Below are 19395 nucleotides of genomic sequence, written 5' to 3' on the forward strand. Positions count from 1 at the left end.
GCTTGGTCCCTGCTCCTGCCAACCTAGCAGTTCAAAAGCACATCAAAGTGCAAGTAGATAAATAGGTACCGCTCCGGCGGGAAGGAAAACGGCGTTTCCATGTGCTGCTCTGGTTCACCAGAAGCGGCTTGATCATGCTGCCCACATGACCCGGAAGCTGTACGCTGGCTCCCTCGGCCAATAAAGTGAGATGAGCGCCGCAACCCCAGAGTCATTTGAGACTGGACTTAATGTTCAGGGGTCCCTTTACCTTTTTATTATATCATAGTTCTTGCAGTGCAAGGAACCTTCCTTGGAGGTTTTGAAGCAGAGGTTGGATGGCCACCTGTCATGGATGTTTTAGTGAAGAGTCCTGCATGCAAGGGATTGGACTAGATGACCCTCAGGGTCCCTTCCAACTCTACAATTATATGATTCTAACAAATCAGATTTATCCCTGCAGTGCAGGGGGCTGGACTAGACGCAGCGTTCGAAACTCCCATTGTCCTAGGCACATTTTGCAACCGGGAATTTCATTTGCATGAGCAGTTCCTGAGCTCGGAAATACGCCTAAGATTTCACATTAAAACTGCAGAATGGAAGGAAAGGACAGTCTTTTTCTGCCTCCCCATTTCTAGCCACTCTCTGAGGACTGGAGAAGGGACCCTCATAAGAATATCAGGGGGGCGGGCAGGGAAAGTATGGCTTTGTTTTTTGCAGTCTTCAGATGAGGTCTAGACCATGTGAAAAATGAACATAATATTTAAGCTGCAGTTCATTCATTTTCAGCTTTGTATTCTTGTTACAAAAAAGTGCGCCTAGACATTCCGTTGTTGTGCCCATAACCTAGGCTTAAGGTGCCATTATCTCCTAGCTTTCATATCTGTTTCTAACACTGACTAAATAACCCTTGGGGTCTCTTCCAGTTCTACCATTCTATGCTCTCTTACTGGAAATCCTGCTCCTGTGGCTTCCGCTTGCCTTAATGGCACAGCTCCCACGACAGCGGAGACCACTGGCGAAGCAAGAAACAAAGATGAAAGAGGGTAATTATCTTTGTAAACTCCCCCCAGGGCCCGGGGGGAGTGGGCTACACTTGCAGATAGTCTTGGTACCTGGCTTTCGCTCCTACACGGATTTGAGAGGCAGGGAGACGCTTGGGTGCAAAGCAATTCTCCCCTCCAATGCCGCCATTAAGAACAGTGGTACTTCTGTTCATTAAAGGATTCATTAGGATTAATGCAGAGACACATGTTGGTAATGATGGGACAAGACTAAGGACTGCTGAACTGAAACTGTTACAAGGTCGTACAGATTTAAATTGGAAAGATGACTCCATCTGAGCCAAAAAAGATGGTATGTGTTTGTGGGGGGAGCCAATCGCTTCATTATGAATCCTTTGTTACATAAATGACTCAGCAACCCCCCACCCTCCCCCCCAAGAATGCCTGGGAATGCTACAAGTTTTGTTCTTTAAAGCAAATGAAGGAGATGGGAGCACAGATATATATCATAATGACAAACGGGACTGTGTGAGAAAAAAATAATGTTTGGAATAATTATAAAAAGGGGTTGGAGCCTCTGCGGAGTTAATTATTTTACTTGCCCCCTCATTGAGGGGTGGAAGGACTGAACTTTGAAGACTTGCCAGGGCACCAGCTCTATCTTCTACAAATAATTATAATTAATTGCTTCAACTGGACGTGGAGGGGAGAACTTGGAGGCCGGCCAGGGCTTTGGCAGGACTTTGGGTGACTCTCTGTTTGAAATCGAAAGTGTAATTTTACAGCTGCATCAGAAGAGTTGGGAACAAAGAGAGAGACCTCTTCAGAGTAACTCCGAGGCAACAAAGGAGATCAGGAATAATTAATATGGACATTCATATTTGATAAAGAAATAACTGATGGAAATTAAAACCTCACACAGGAAGAAGAAAGGAGAACTATATTACAAATTACTGTATGTGTTAATGTGAATTGAAGTTAATCATTGTAGCTATGGTATAAGGGATTTTATCAAGAATGGGTTGTATTTGGTTTCAGCAATAGTATGGAGGCAGAATGAAAGGGAATCAGACCCTGAAGTATAGCATGTGGGAAGCCATACAAAATTTATAATTGGCTATGTAATTGATTTTTAAGATTTTTAAGCATCTTAAACAGCAGAGACATCACCCTGCCAACAAAGGCCCGTATAGTTAAAGCTATGGTTTTCCAGTAGTGATGTATGGAAGTGAGAGCTGGACCATAAAGAAGGCTGATCGCCAAAGAATTGATGCTTTTGAATTATGGTGCTGGAGGAGACTCTTGAGAGTCCCATGGACTGCAAGAAGATCAAACCTCTCCATTCTTAAGGAAATCAGCCCTGAGTGCTCACTGGAAGGACAGATCCTGAAGCTGAGGCTCCAATACTTTGGCCACCTCATGAGAAGAGAAGACTCCCTGGAAAAGACCCTGATGTTGGGAAAGGACACAAGGAGAAGGGGACGACAGAGGACAAGATGGTTGGACAGTGTTCTTGAAGCTACCAGCATGAGTTTGACCAAACTGCGGGAGGCAGTGGAAGACAGGAGTGCCTGGCGTGCTCTGGTCCAGGGGGTTACGAAGAGTCGGACACGACTAAACAACAACAGGCAAAATGTAATTGATTTGTATATGAATTGGTATTGTTATTTGGTATTAATACAATTTGGTGCATATTGGATTTTTGGAATTTAAAATTAATAAAAATCATTATTATTACAGTATTTTTAAAAAAGGAAATCCTGTTCCTGCTGCCACGGACTCCCTAGCCAGCCCCCAGAGGCAGAAATGCACAATAATAATGCTAATAGCAACCCTTCTTGGGTAAGGAAGGGCCAAGCAGTTTACACAACATGCTTCTGAAAAGCTCCCTAAGGTCCCACAAAGACGTTGCCGATGGCTACTTGCACATTCATTCCTGCAGCGCGGAGGGTTGGGCTGGATGACCCCGAGGGTTCCCTTCCAAGCCCACCATTCTGTGATTCGAACGCGCCGCCTTCATTCCCTCAGCGCGAGGGGGTTGGGCTGGATGACCCCGCGGCGTCCCTTCCCCACCCGGCAGTTCTCTCATCTCCGACAGGCGCCCACTATATGAGCTCCTGGGCGGCCTCCCTCTTCCCCTCACGCCCGGCTCCTTCCTCCCCTCCTTCTCCCGAACCTTGTCCCACAGCAGCCAGTCGGAAGCCGCTAACTGGATCCGCTGGTCTTCCAAGCCCTCCGCCATCGTCGCCATTCTCTCCCCTCAGCGCCGCCGCTCCGTCCCCTCAGAATCGCCTCAGCAGCCTCTTCCCCGGTTCCGGAGGCGCAGCAACGCGCCCAAGGCCGGGAAGCTCTGCCTCCCGAAGGCGGGCGCGGCCTGATTGGATGGGTCGGCCGCTCGAGTTAACCCTTCACCGACTTCCCGAGCGAGCGCCGGAGGGGGGAAGAGTCGGCGCTTCGCTTGTGAGAGCGCCGAGCGTTCAGGAACTCCTTGACTATTGGTGACAACGGCGGCCGGCGCCTTCGCTGAGGTGGTTCAGTCGGTAGAGCGAGGAGACTCTTAATAGCAGGATCGTGGGTTCGAGCCCCACGCTGGGGAAAATGATTCCTGGATTCGATGGCTCTATTAGTCCCTTCCGAAAGCGTCTGTTTAAATTCGTTAGGATAATCGCTCTGGATAGTCAGTGGGTTGGAGTGTGGGGCTGATATCGCCAAGGTTGCAGGTTCGATCCCTGTATGGGGCAGCTGCATAGGGGTTGAGCCAGTAGATGATGCTTGGATCCTTTCTAATTAGCGGTATGTTTTTGCGGTTTTGATCTTTTTCATGTTTTCAGTTATGGCTAGAAAGATTTGCATGATGGTTTATCGGTAAAACTTTGTAACCCGCTTTTGAGTTTTCTTCTGTTTAATTATTTTATAACACACATGAAATTTATTTTACACACACACACATATATATCAAATAAATACATTTTTATTTATTTTGTTTATTAGATTTATATACCACCCTTCCTCATAAAATCCCAGGGCAGTTCACAGATTGAATTCTTTAGTCTGGTCTATTATGGTTTTAGCTTTCTGTATGTTTTAAATCATGGCTGTAAATTTTTAAAGGGATGCTTGTATTATCTATTTTGCAAACAAGATTTTTTTAGTTACAGGTAGGTAGCCATGTTGGTCTGCCGTAGTCGAAACAAAATAAGAAAAAATTCCTTCCAGTAGCACCTTAGAGACCAACTGAGTTTGTTATTGGTATGAGCTTTTGTGCGCATGCACACTTCTTCAGATACCACACAAAAAGCTCACGAAAACTCATACCAATAACAAACTTAGTTGGTCTCTAAGGTGCTACTGGAAGGAACCCCCCCCCCCCCGACTATGGCAGACCAACACGGCTACCTACCTGTAACTAGAACTATGGAAGGCACCACATTGAGCCACATGAAATGGAAGATTTTTTGTTTGTTTTACAAGCGAGCAGTATTTAATTTTAATGAAATAACTAAACAAATGAGCACAGATCGTTCAAGTCTATGTTTCCTGGGCCTGATTTGGCTGTGACCACCGAAGTGGTTTATCTATTGTTTATTTATTTTAAATTCTTTTTTATTCAATTTTGCATTATACATATAAATCCAAACATTAATCATAATTGTCAACATTTAGGATTCCCTGAACCCTTAGACTTCCCTCCAGTCCTGCATGGTTTCCATTATCAGGCATTTTCTACTGCATCATGTATTTTCTCTATTTTTCTTAAAATAATTCATTATTACCTTAGATTTTAATCCATTACAAGTATTACTCTAATCCTGCCAAAGTTTTTAGTTGTTTCCAGTGTTCTCTTAAGTAAATTGTAATCCCCCCCCCCAATTCCTTATTAAAGTTTCTATATTCCTGGTTTCTGATTTTCCCGGTCATTTTCGCCATTTTGGCGTAGTCCATCATCGGTTTATCCATTATTTAATTAATTAAGTTGTCCATTGCTTTATCTTGCCCAGGTCAATCCAAAGCAATTTCTAACCAACCAAACAAAAAAAAGCAAAATAAAAACTTCTGTTCCTTCATGTTCTGGTTAAAGATCTGTGTGGTGCTAAAACGCCACACGATGGAGTCTTCTGCCATACACATGATCTTGTAGAGATGGATGAGTGAATATCTTTTTCAGCCATGGACTTAACAAAAGAACGTACCTCCATACTTTGCAATATTACACAATATTAAACTAGGCCAGGCCATTCTGCCAAAGGCTAGGAGGAGGTGGATGAAACAGAAAGAATGCCATTGGCAAATAAGTATGAGGAAATCAGCAAAGGAAATTCCCAGATAAAATGCTCATATGCTTCCGGGAATTAGGTTCATGGATGAGCATAGACATGCTATTTAGGGAGGGCAAGTAAGCAGTCCTCCCATCTTTTAAATCACGTGTGGCGATTTAAGCACCGGTCTGATGACTCAGGGTAGCCTCAGAGGTGCCCTGTATCTTGCCCACAGGGTCCCACAGACCTTGAGTGGCAGGTCTCTGGCAATGCCCCTCAGCCCTATAAGGTGCCTAAGGGTGCTCACCACAACTCATTATTTACCTGTCAAGCTTCTTGCACTTTCTTGCACGTTCTGCCTGGACACTGAGGTCCAGCGCCGAGGGCCTTCTGGCGGTTCCGTCATTGCGAGAGGCCAACTTACAGGGAACCAGGCAGAGTGGCGCCCGCCCTGTGGAATGCCCTCCCACCAGATGTCAAAGAGAAAAACAACTACCAAACTTTTAGAAGACATCTGAAGGCAGCCCTGTTTAGGGAAGCTTTTAATGTTTAATAGGTTATTGTATTTTAGTGTTTTGTTGGAAGCCGCCCAGAGTGGCTGGGGAAACCCAGCCAGATGGGCAGGGTATAAATAATAAATTTGTTGTTGTTGTTGTTGTTGTTACTTCCTGCTAAAAGTGACCAGGCAACTGAATTAACAGCTGACCTCAACTCAATAACAAAACACCTGGCTGCCAGGCCAGTGTACTGGCAACCCAAAATTTATACTGGACCCCCAGGCAGCCGGCAAAACCTGCACTGGATCTAAGGGGGGGGCAGGTGCTGAGATTCCAAAGAACTGGAATAATGGGTGGAAACGGCTTAAATATCCATGCCCCCTCCCATGTTGTCCTGGCACCCCAAGCAGCTAACACAAGCATAGGCAAACTCGGCCCTCCAGATGTTTTGGGACTACAACTCCCATCATCCCTAGCTAACAGGACCAGTGGTCAGGGATGATGGGAGTTGTAGTCCCAAAATATCTGGAGGGCCAGGTTTGCCTATCCCTGACCTAAGGCCTTCTGCCCCTTCACCCTCCCAGAATTCAAAAGCTGCTTCTGTTCTGTGCCAAAGCCCGGGCTTAGAATCTGACCAACGTCTCCTATCATGTTGTCTGCATGTAGAAATGTTCTTTCCCATGTTTCTCCTTTGTTCTCTAGTTTGGAATACTGCCTGGGAACAGGAAAGAGAACCATCTACCTCAACAGCTGTAAACGCTAGGTCACTGCCGATGTGTTCCTCTCATGTTGGACCGAAGGGAATCGGGTAATTCTGGAGCACGGACTGGACACAGAGAGGCAAAACCAATTCAGATTTCAAGCAGAGTTTATTTGGTTCACATATGCAAAGCAAATGGTGCAGCGCAATACGCATAGCTGTCAACCGTCCCTTATTTGGCGGGAAACTCCCTTAACCCAGCGCCATGTCCCGCTGCTGTCCCTTATTGATGATGTCCCTTTAATTTCCCGGGTTTCAAAGGAAGCAGCTCCTCTCCCTCCCTCCCTGCCAGCCAGGGAGGCTCCAACTGTGTTGCTTGGCTGCGTTGCTCACCCAATAAGGACTCTAAGAACGACTGGGGGGTGGAGCTTGCATGCCTTGTGCCGATCAAATTGGCCGCGTTGCCTGGGGACTCGCTTTTGCTCAGCGCTTCCCAACAGGTCCAAGTCCGGTCAGCCTTTTGTCCCCGCCATTTTCACCTCTCTTCAATCCTTTCTCCCTCCTTCCTCGTTTTGCTGGTCCCGTGGGTTACTAGAGAGGCGAGGTCCAAGTCCGGTCCGTGGCCAAAGGTGCAACGTGGAGGCAGTCCGTAGTAGCTGAAGCTGGGTGCAGGGCAGGGAGTCGGGTGAAGTCAGCAACAGGCTTGCAAGCAGGGAACCAGGGCAGGTCAGGAGCTCAGGCAGGAAAGCAGGACAGGGTTCAGGCAGGAACTAGCAACCAACAATGTTGCTCCCGCAAGTTGGGACTGGGGCTGGCCGGCTTTGATCTGCCCCGAGGCATAGGGTGGCCACGATCCTCTGGTGACTCGCCTCTCCTGGTCTGGAGGCGAGCACTCCTCCTGCGGGAACTTAGTTCCCTCCGCCTCTCTGCCCTGAGCCTCTGCAGCTCAGGAGAGGCTGGAGGGTTACCTCGATCTCATCGCCCTCTTACTCCCTTTTAACTCTTCCAAAGCAAAGCACCTTCTCTTGACCCGTCACGCCGTACGCTCATTCCAGATCTTCCACAATTATGTCCCCTTCTGCTGCTGCTGGCCTAATACGGGCCCGGTTTCGGGCTTTTGCCTTCGCAAGCTCCCGACAGCTCTTGAAGAGTTTTGTCCCAACCGGTGCCAGAGGAGGCTGCTCCTTGGGCTGGAGCGGGGCCACTTTGTTGTTCTTTTTAAGCTCCATTACTCTTCTCAGTCTCCTGAGCCACTCTCTTCCGCGAAGGACTAGTCCGCTGAACTTTCCTTCTTCCTGAAGGTCTGGAACTGACTGCATGCTTGCTGCTGGCTCCGCCTCCTCTTTAAGCAGTCAAAATCAGAAGAAAATCCAATCCTCTGATCTCTCTCTTACCGCCAACCACACCTACACACCTCTCTCCGCCTCTCCTCACAAACCCACAATGGACACCTGTAGTTGGTGGCTTTTAAGGGAGAAGCAGGTGATGTCACAAAGGATGGCAGGCCATTGTTACCATGGCAACCCACCCACCTTGACCCTGGGCCCAACTCCCCCCCCCCCCATGTTTCTTCAGAACTTGGAAGCACCTGCTGTTTCGTCTGCAGGTGCATCTTCTCTTTTGGAGCTCATGTTTCTATACCGGATCTTTCTTCATTCAGCCCCATTTCCAAAGGGAGACAATCCCAACATCCCTTGAAATGCAGTAGAAGACTCCCAAGTCTAGGGGTGTCCATAGCACAGGATTAGACAATCTGCTTTGCATTATCATCATCCTGATAGATAATCCTGGATTACATCTCCAGCTGGGGCAGAGAATGTCCCCTGTCTGAAACCCGGTCAGTTTAGACGATGCTGAGGTGGATGGGTCAATGACTGACTCTGCCCAAGGCAGTTTCCTATCAATATTCCTCTTAAGTCATTTACCCTGAAGACAAGCAAGCTAACGTCTCCACAAGACCAACAATCCATTTCTCCATTAGAAGACAATATGGAAAAGTCCCTGTTTTATATACAACAATGCAAGTACAAAAAAAAAAAATCTTGAATATGAGAGGAAGCAAAATTCTGGCCTCTGTAACGAAGCAATAGGGAAAGGGTCCTGAAGCAGAGCAAGTTGGGGGGGCATCAAACTGTGATTCCTGCATTGCAGAGGGTTGGGCTAGATGGCCTTTGGTGTGGCCCCCAGTTCCACGATTCTGTAATTTGAGGATTGTACTCTGTACTGGGTCCTGTTAGATTTATGCAGCATCACTTTTCTTTTTTTCCCTTTTTTATTTTGCATTTTACCGTATTTGTTATATTACATCAGTAATCAGTCTCAGATTACATTACAGGACTTACTATAATATAATTTCCAACATGTATACAAAAATTATATACAAATTTTAGAAAGAAAATGAAAAAAAAAAGAAAGAAAATGGAAAAATCAAAAACAACCCCCCCACACTAGACTTCCTTTCTATCCCGTTGTATATTCCTTTTTTACAAATGAATGTACTCTTATTATTGTATATTTCGTTGCATTTTATCTAATACATTCCTATATCAATATGTGCGCTTAGTCTTATTTCTCAGCTCAGTCTCACTCCAACGTCAATCAAATGCTAGCATAGATAGCGAACCTTTACTGTATTTTTGAACATATGTTTTATATCTATCCCACTTTTCCCTAATTTTTTGTTTTGAATTGCCTCTCAGGGTATTTGTTGACTGCGCCATTTCAGCAAATTCTTGTAGCTTGTAATGCCAGTCCATTATTGTCGGGGCTTCTTGTTCCTTCTACCCCTTTGCCACCAAAGTCTGAGCTGCGGCCATTGCAGATTAGAATACCTCCCTAAAGGCCTTTGGGATGTCCCTGCCAACAATGCTTAACAGAAATGCCCCTGGTCTTTTTAAAAAAGTTATTCAAAACATTTTTTTTAACTCCTTGTAAATTAAGCCCCAGAACACCTTGATCTTCCTACATGTCCACCACATATGATACATGTCACCATTACTCCCACCACACCTCCAACAAGTATTTGCTACATGTTTGATAGTCTTGAGGGGGTGAGGTACCATCTGGGCTGCATCTTTAACATATTAAAAATGCCATGAAATGTTAATCAGCCAAACATTTTTACCCGTCACCTAAAGATATGAAACAAAGGCGCCCAGGCAAGACTTCCTGAGGCGATCATTCCTCAAGTGGGGAGCCACTGTGGAAAAGGCCACTTCTCTTGTTGCCACCCTCTGGACCTGTCATGTAGGAGGCACACAAAGAAGGGGCTTAGACGATAATGGCAGGGTCCAGGTCAGTTCCTATTGGGAGAGGAGGTCCATTTCACGAAGCAGTATCTCTTGTTTTGTGGCTGACCCTGGAGCTTCTCATAATCTGCACACACCCTGTCAGATCCTGTCCAACTCTGCCCCGACCATGATTCTCTTCCACTTGCCTATCCTGACTCCAACCCCTCCTCGCCAAACCCTGATTTGAACTTCATTTCCTCAGACAAGGGATCTCCACCTTTCCCCTGAGGATCCTTAGACATTGTTACAAGTGGGGAGGAGAGAACTCTTTGACATGTGCCCCCCAAAAATTTTCAATAAATGACGGTATTTCAGGTTGGGTCTAGATTGATGATATGTCCATCCCCTCGTTCTGTTGCTCTAGAATGGGATACAAAAGATGAGTTGATTAAAGAGGTAATGGTAAAATGGGCAATTGATTTAGGATGTAACATAGAGTACGACAAGTGGGTGAGGCTATGGAATAAAGGAATGAAGTTCACGGCATGCGTCACATTAAGGGAAAACCTGGAGAAAATGATGTACCGATGGTACATCACACCGGTAAAATTGGGGAAAATGTATAAAATTGGAAACAAAGCATGCTGGAAATATAAGCAGAAGGATGGGGACCTTTACCATATGTGTTGGGTTTGTGAGGAAATGAAAAAAAATTTGGGAGCTTATATATAACGAATTAAAGAAAATTTTCAGATATACTTTTTCAAAAAAAAAAAAACCGGAGGCATTTTTGTTAGGATAATAGGTGATGAAATTAAAAAGGAAGATCAGAGATTGTTTCAATATGTGACGGTGGCGGCCAGGGTATTGAGAGCTCAAAAATGGAAATCAGCAGAGATCCCTACGGTTATAGATTGGCAAGTAAAATTATTTGAATACGCAGAATTAGCAAGAATGACGCATAAAATTAAACACCAAGAAGGTACAAAGTTTATTGAAGAATGGAGTAAATTTATGACATATATTGAAAGTAATTGTAGAAATTTAAAAACTACAGTAGGCTTAACATAAACCTTGTGACGTGTACATCATTGGAACAGAAACTGTAAGAGTAGAAGTATACCACCTTGACCCTGGGCCCAACTCTCCCCCCCCCCCATGTTTCTTCAGAACTGTGAAGCACCTGCTGTTCCGTCTGCAGGTGAATCTTCTCTTTTGGAGCTCATGTTTCTATACCGGATCTTTCTTCATTCAGCCCCATTTCCAAAGGGAGACAATCCCAACATCCCTTGAAATGCAGTAGAAGACTCCCAAGTCTAGGGGTGTCCATAGCACAGGATTAGACCATCTGCTTTGCATTATCATCATCCTCATAGATAATCCTGGATTACATCTCCAGCTGGGGCAGAGAATGTCCCCTGTCTGAAACCCGGTCAGTTTAGACGATGCTGAGGTGGATGGGTCAGTGCCTGACTCTGCCCAAGGCAGTTTCCTAGGAATATTCCTCTTAAGTCATTTACCCTGAAGACAAGCAAGCTAACTTCTCCACAAGACCAACAATCCATTTCTCCATTTAGAAGACAATATGGAAAAGTCCCTGTTTTATATACAACAATGCAAGTACAAAAAAAAAATCTTGAATATGAGAGGAAGCAAAATTCTGGCCTCTGTAATGAAGCAATAGGCAAAGGATCCTGAAGCAGAGCAAGTTGGGGGGGCATCAAACTGTGATTCCTGCATTGCAGAGGGTTGGGCTAGATGGCCTTTGGTGTGGCCCCCAGTTCCACGATTCTGTAATTTGAGGATTGTACTCTGTAGTGAAGGGACAGGATACCCAAATCCTGTCTGAAATCACACCAGGCTTCAATAATCACCCCAGGCCTCAAAACTGTCCAAAACTCCTTTTGTCTTCTAAAAATCCAAAACAGCTTTTCTCTGCCTGTCTCTGCTTTTCTCACAAGATGCTGGTACATAGGCAAAATGTTACTTTTAAAGGCTACATTTCTTGGTGTGCTGGCCGGGAAAAACATATTCCCTGTGGATAAGGGATGTGGGTCCAAGGCGTCCCTGTGGTGAACAGCTAGGATCGGTGTCTGCGGTTCCAGTACACATCCTGCCAAGTTCGTGGGAGGAATTGCCACCCGTTCCTGAGTGGAGACACTGCAAGGACCGGAGAAAAAGCAACAGCCGTGCTGAAAGAAGGTGCCTCGAGCACAAAGGTAAGCTCCACAGGGATAGGTGGGAGCAAAGAGAGTTTGATCAGCTCCACCAGTAGGGCAGTAAAAGGTGCCACTGGTTTTGGTTTTGCCCAGAAAAGCAGCAAAAAGGGTGCTGCTGGGCCCCGGTCGAAGTCTAAGCGCTGCCGGTTGTGGTTGGTTGTTGGTTTTGTGCCCAGAAGAAGCAGAAAAAAAGGTGCTCTTGGGCCCCGGTTGAAGTTGTGAAGCGCTGCCGGTTGTGGTTTTGGTTTTGGAAAAAGGGGGTTGAGGGAGGTGCATGGGTTTTTCTGAATGTGTGTGGGGGGACACTCCAGTGAATGTTTTGAGTGTGTGAGACGTTGGAAGCAACGTGTGGTCTGTGACTGACTGAGAGAAATGACATTAGGAGGAGGGAGTGTCCCAGTATCCCAGTATCCCAGTGTTCCAAGTGTTCCAGGGTCCCAGGGTCATGGAGAAAAAGCAGTAAAACAACTCCCATGACCCCCCCCCCCGCAATGTTTTCCTGAACAAATTGGAGAGACGCCACAAAGGGAGAAGATTGGGGATTTTAAAAACCTGATGAAAAATAGACTCCAAACACTTACGTGAAGTTCCTGACCATCCCCCATGGCTTAGGAAAAGTAGAACTGTGAAAGCCAAACTGTGCCCAGTATGGCAGCAAGTACAAGTTAGAAAAAACCCCAGCAGTCTTGCCAGTCCCAGAAGAGGAGGAATAATTAGCCCCCCTCCACCCTATGCAGCAACTGCACCAGGGCTAAATGAGATTTCCCCCTACCCAACCCCCAAGGAAAGAGACTGAGGAAGAAAGAGAAGAGGAAGTTGAGAATGGTGAAATTCAGAAGGAATCAGGGGAAATGGACAAGCAGACAGTCCAAAAGAGTATTTCAGTATGTGAATTGGCAAAAAGAAAAGAGGAGAAGATTTTAAAGAGCCGCGTGAGATAGAGCCAGTAAGCAATCCAAAAGAGTGAGCTGGATGTGGCTTCTTGGTTCTAGAAGCAGCACAATGCAAGGATGTGAATTGACAGAAAGAAACAGAGCAGAAGGCTTTGAGAGCTGCATGGGACAGAACTGTTAAAAAGAGAGACAATTAAACCCGAAGGATTAAAAGCCCTAGGATTACAATACTGACCATTGAGGAAATCCGCAAGATACACGCCCTCAGGGCAGCGGACAATACTGATGTTGCAATTGAGGCAGCTAAAACTCCACTTTGATGGCCCCACCCCACTGAGTGTACAACCCCCTGGAGTCATCCAACACCCAGGACCACAGACCTCCAAGCACTTTTAATCGGAATCCTTCTTTCGAAGAGGACCCGGCCAAAATAATTAGGGGTTTGTCTTCAGGCAGCCAGAAGGCCAGAGACAAAGACTTAATCCCGGAGGGTGTCCACGGGAGAGGCAGAAGACGCCAAGGGAAGAAACCAGTGAGCCATCTGCAGGCAAAAGGGTCACTGGAAAATGGAATGCCCACAGGCCCCACGCCCGACACACCCCACCCCCACAGGCTGGGAACAAGAAGATTTCTCAAAAATGATTTCTTCTCATCTCTGTTCTTGCTCAAAGACTGTTGCAGAAAGCATGTGAACAGACTGTGTTTTAAAAAATCATGCAAGTAACAGGACATCAGCTTTTTCCCCCCCTTGTGCCAGGCGCTTGGAGGTAGCTTCAGAGCGTTATCTCTTGGCTGCTATTCCAAGAAGGAAAATGCTGCATTCTTGCCAACCAGCTTCCCTGAACCCCACACTGTCTGGATTTACAGTCAAGCGGAAAAAAAACCCCCGAAGGCCAAAGGTTACCCACCCCCTTGCCCCAAGCACTAACCTGAAGAAATGACTTTATTAAAAAAGCAAGTGAATGCTTTCTGTGAACTTTGTCAAGTTTTTCTTTTTAAGGTGCAATTTTACTCTGAAAGGAGCCGGTACATAGGAATTTTGAAACTTTGCCAGAAGCAAGGAACACATCGTTACGGACACTGGCAGTCTTTGGCAGATGAAAACTGAAATTTGCAACATGGCTTACAGGCCACAAAAGCTCTGAAACTTAGAGCACAGGAATGAGACTTTTAAAAAAAATCTCAGCTGGCAAAACTTAACTCTTGCAGCAGGACTGTCAAACTGGGTTGCCATGTACCCCTTGCGAAGTTTTCCTGCCAAGCATACCCTTTTGAATTAATGTTTGCTAGGCCAATACCTTATGTGCAAATGTTATCTATCAATTTGTTCTGTGCAATCGCTGCCGTCTTTGTTATCTCTTTCTCTTAACAGGTGAGCTTTTGCCAGAACGCCTTGTGCCTTGGTTGAGCCTCTGCATCCCTATGAACCAGCTGATGAGGACCCAGATTGGGCCCAGACGCCCAGACATTGCTCCAGCATTGTTGGAAGGGACCCAAGACGCCCAACGCCCACCAGACGCCCCGACGCCCGTGAGATGACTACCCTGCCTTCCTGCATCACCCCTGGACGCTTTGGACGGCTCAAGAATCCAGCATGGATTGAAAGAGGACATTTTCTCATTTTCTTTTCTTTCCCTTTGCATATTCAGTTTTTATAGAAGGTTGCAGGGCCCCTGGATAGCCTTACACCACCCCTGCAGAGACGGGTATTTGTGTGGGACGTTCAATCAGGGAAATTATGCCCCAGCCTCCTTTCATTATCTTGCCACCTGCTAGAGCTCCACCCAGAGCCTCCAGAACTTAACTGAAGCCCCCTTGAACCACAGCACCGACTTGGTAATGACCCTGTGCACACATGGAATGAATCATCAGTTACAACCTCAATCATTCCATCACCGTATTACTGGCTGGCTTTGTGTCAATAAATCAAAGAGCGCCAGTGACAATCTACAATCGCACGTTCCCAGCCCAAACCGTTATACCTGAGTCCACGCCAGGAACTTTTTCTGGCTGCGATGTGGGCTTCAGAAGGGGGAGGTATCTGCTCAAGAACGAGAACATGTGGCAAGCATGGGGTTTGCTTCCTGACCTGATAGCCACTGCACCCCATCGAAGGAGGCGTTCGGCTGACCTAGCAACAATTGCAGGAGGCAGCTCCCAGCTCCCAAACTTGGGGCAATCATCAGTGGCCTCAAGAAAGGATAGTGGTCCATTTGGGACAGGCCTAGCGGCCGTCCAAAAACAAACAGGGGGGAATGAAGGGACAGGATACCCAAATCCTGTCTGAAATCACTCCAGACTTCAGTAATCACCCCAGGCCTCAAAACTGTCCAAAACTCCTTTTGTCTTCTAAAAATCCAAAACAGCTTTTCTCTGCTTGTCTCTGCTTTTCCCACAAGATGCTGTGCATAGGCAAAATGTTACTTTTAAAGGCTTCAGTACTGGGTCCTGTTAGATTTATGCAGCATCACTTTTCCTTTTTTCCCTTTTTTATTTTGCATTTTATTTGTTATATTACATCAGTAATCACTCTCATATTACATTACAGGACTTACTATAATATAATTTCCAACATGTATACAAAAATTATATACAAATTTTATATACCTAGAAAGAAAATGAAAAAAAGAAAGAACAAAGAAAAATCAAAAACAACCCCCCACAAATCATATACATACCAACACACTAGACTTTCTTTCTATCCCGTTGTATATTCCTTTTTAACAAATGAATGTACTCTTATTATTGTATATTTCGTTGCATTTTATCTAATACATTGCTATATCAATATGTGCACTTAGTCTTATTTCTCAGCTCAGTCTCACTCCAACGTCAATCAAATGCCAGCATTTGAAAGCGAACCTTTACTGTATTTTTGAACATATATTTTATATCTATCCCACTTTTCCATAAATTGCCCCTCAGGGTATTTGTTGACTGCGCCATTTCAGCAAATTCTTGTAGCTTGTAATGCCAGTCCATTATTGTCGGGGCTTCTTGTTCCTTCTACCCATTTGCCACCAAAGTCTGAGCTGCGGCCATTGCAGATTAGAATACCTCCCTAAAGGCCTTTGGGATGTCCCTGCCAACAATGCTTAACAGAAATGCCTCTGGTCTTTTATAAAGTTATTCCAAACATTTTTTCAACTCCTCGTAAATTAAGCCCCAGAACACCTTGATCTTCCTACATGTCCACCACATATGATACATGTCACCATTACTCCCACCACACCTCCAACAAGTATTTGCTACATGTTTGATAGTCTTGAGGGGGTGAGGTGCCATCTGGTCTGCATCTTTAACATATTTAAAATGCCATGAAATGTTAATCAGCCAAACATTTTTGCCCGTCACCTAAAGATATGAAACAAAGGGGCCCAGGCAAGACTTCCTGAGGCGATCATTCCTTAAGTGGGGAGCCACTGTGGAAAAGGCCAGATCTCTTGTTGCCACCCTCTGGACCTGTCATGTAGGAGGCACACAAAGAAGGGCCTTAGATGATAATGGCAGGGTCCAGGTCAGTTCTTATTGGGAGAGGTGGTCCATTTCACGAAGCAGTATCTCTTGTTTTGTGACTGACCCTGGAGCTCCTCATAATCTGCGCACACCCTGTCAAATCCTGTCCAACTCTGCCCCTACCATGATTCTCTTCCACTTGCCTATCCTGACTCCAACCCCTCCTCGCCAAACCCTGATTTGAACTTCATTTCCTCAGACAAGGGATCTCCACCTTTCCCCTGAGGATCCTTAGACATTGTTACAAGTGGGGAGGAGAGAACTCTTTGACATGTGCCCCCCAAAGAACTTTCAATCAATTACGGTATTTCAGGTTGGGTCTAGATTGATGATATGTCCATCCCCTCGTTCTGTTGCTCTCCAGCCACCATTGCCTACTCACCTGTCCAGGCAACAGGCAAGAAGTGAATGAGCAGATGACAACCAATGTTCTTTCTCCCTTCTCCACACTTGCTTGCTCCCTCTATCACTGAAGGGAAAAGCTGGAGGAAGAAACAGGTGGTGATGCCAAGCAGCAATAACTGGCAGTATGATGACCATGCAGTGGGAGGGTCCTTGTGCAAGTGCCCAGCAATGCCCAACAATGCCGCCCTGAATCCAGCGGTCCTCAACCTGTGGGTCCCCAGATGTTGTTGGACTACAACTCCCATCATCCCTGACCACTGGTCATGCTGGCTAGGAAGGATGGGAGTTGTAGTCCAACAACATCTGGGGACCCTCAGGCAGAGAAACACTGCCCTAAGTTGAAATCTCAGCTCTTCCTGCTTGCACCAAGTTCTACTTGATGTGATGTGTGCGTAGTGTGGTGTAGTGGTTAAGAGCGGTAGTCTCGTAATCTGGTGAACCGGGTTGGATTCCCCGCTCCTCCACATGCAGCTGCTGGGTGACCTTGGGCTAGTCACACTTCTCTGAAGTCTCTCAGCCCCACTCACCTCACAGAGTGTTTGTTGTGGGGGAGGAAGAGAAAGGAGAATGTTAGCCGCTTTGAGACTCCTTTGGGTAGTGATAAAGCGGGATTTCAAATCCAAACTCCTCCTCCTCCGCCGCCTCCTCCTCCTCCTCCTCCTCTTCTTCTTCTTCTTCTCAATTACAAAATTGCATGAAAGAAGAAGGTTGGGGAATGCTGGAGAATAGGGCATTCTGAGTCCCATTCTGAGAAATTCCTTGCATGTAAACCCTGGTGTCTCTAAACAAAGCAAGAGCTCAACTAGCAAACGCAGCGCCATGGCAACTAGAAGTCAAAGGATCCCGTATCTGCCAAGAGCCAAGGTAGTGCGGTTCACTATCCATTTCTGAATAGACTTAGTTCTAGATTCAGGTAAGTAGCCGTGTTGGTCTGATGTAGTAGAAATATATATATATATAATGTCCAGTAGCTCCTTAGAGACCAACTAGGTTTGTTCTTGGTATGAGCTTTCGTGTGTGCATGTACATGAAAGCTCATACCAAGAACAAACTTAGTTGGTCTCTAAGGTGCTCCTGGACTTTTCTTAAATTTTTTAAAAATATATTTAACATAATGTCCAGATTGGCCACAAATACCAGAACACAGGCAATGCAGGCCTATTCCTGATCAGTTAATTAGTACAATTTTTCAATATCTTGACCCAAATCCTTATAGTTAAGAAGAAAATTAATATTCGATTCTAGATTTTGTATTTTGTGCTAGTTAATTGAACAAAATAAACCATCATAGCAGATATTAATCTAATATCAATTAATGAGCCTACCGAAACATCTTTCTCAGCCTGGTATCTGAGGCTGACCGTGTGGGTGCCATGAATGTTTTCCTGCGGAGAGCATTCATTCATTCATTATTAAATTTCTATACCACCCTTCATTCAAAGATCACATGGTGGTTCACAACGTAACAAGATTAAATGAAAATACAAAAAAAAAGCACCAACAACCTGACAAACATATTGTTTTTGCTTTATTTATGCTTACGCACCAACAAGATACACAAAAAGAAATAGACATCATCCCCAAATGGCCTAATTCCCCCCCCCCCATTGTTTCCTGTTTCTTCCATGCACGGTGAGGGTGAGTCAGCAGTCAGCCTTTTGTATCCGCTGTTTTCACCTCTCTTCAATACTTTCTCCCTCCTTCCTCGTTTTGCTGGTCCCGTGGGTTACTAGAGAGGCGAGGTCCAAGTCCGGTCCGTGGCCAAAGGTGCAACGTGGAGGCAGTCCGTGGTAGCTGAAGCTGGGTGCAGGGCAGGGAGTCGGGTGAAGTCAGCAACAGGCTTGCAAGCAGGGAACCAGGGCGGGTCAGGAGCTCAGGCAGGAAAGCAGGACAGGGTTCAGGCAGGAACTAGCAACCAACAATGTTGCTCCCGCAAGTTGGGACTGGGGCTGGCCGCCTTTTATCTCCCCCGAGGCATAGGGTGGCCACGATCCTCTGGTGACTCGCCTCTCCTGGTCTGGAGGCGAGCACTCCTCCTGCGGGAACTTAGTTCCCTCCGCCTCTCTGCCCTGAGCCTCTGCAGCTCAGGAGAGGCTGGAGGGTTACCTCGATCTCATCGCCCTCTTACTCCCTTTTAACTCTTCCAAAGTAGAGCACCTTCTCTTCGCCAGTCACGCCGTACACTCATTCCAGATCTTCCACAATTATGTCCCCTTCTGCAGCTGCTGGCCTAATACGGGCCCGGTTTCGGGCTTTTGCCTTCGCAAGCTCTCGACAGCATTTGAAGAGTTTTGGCACAACTGGTGCCAGAGGAGGCTGCTCCTTGGGCTGGAGTGGGGCCACTTTGTTGTTCTTTTTAAGATGCATTACGCCTCTCAGTCTCCTGAGCCACTCTGTTCCGCGAAGAACCAGTCCGCTGAACTTTCCTTCTTCCTGAAGGTCTGGAACAGACTGCATGCTTGCTGCTGGCTCCGCCTCCTCTTGAAGCAGTCAAAATCAGAAGAAAATCCAAATCCTCTGCTTCCTCTCTTACCGCACCTACACACCTCTCTCCGCCTCTCCTCGCAAACCCACAATGGACACCTGTAGTTGGTGGCTTTTAAGGGAGAAGCAGGTGATGTCACAAAGGAGGGCAGGCCATTGTTACCATGGCAACCCACCCACCTTGACCCTGGGCCCAACTGCCGCCCCATGTT

At 46.1% G+C, this 19395-nt stretch overlaps 1 protein-coding gene across 1 annotated transcript in view; it reads right to left on the minus strand.

The window, feature by feature from the left end:
* The window catches only part of LOC310770121 (phosphopentomutase-like), a 29490-nt gene extending 26167 nt beyond the window's left edge, over nucleotides 1–3323 (minus strand). The window contains exon 1 of the mRNA XM_083630448.1: nucleotides 3160–3323. Coding sequence (XP_083486574.1) covers nucleotides 3160–3234 — 75 coding nt within the window. The 5' untranslated portion in view covers nucleotides 3235–3323. The remainder of the gene's footprint in view (nucleotides 1–3159) is intronic.
* Between the last annotated feature and the right edge of the window lie 16072 nt (nucleotides 3324–19395).

The sequence above is a fragment of the Podarcis filfolensis genome (genome assembly GCF_964270895.1).
Source record: "Podarcis filfolensis genome assembly, chromosome: 9".
Taxonomy (NCBI): domain Eukaryota; kingdom Metazoa; phylum Chordata; class Lepidosauria; order Squamata; family Lacertidae; genus Podarcis; species Podarcis filfolensis.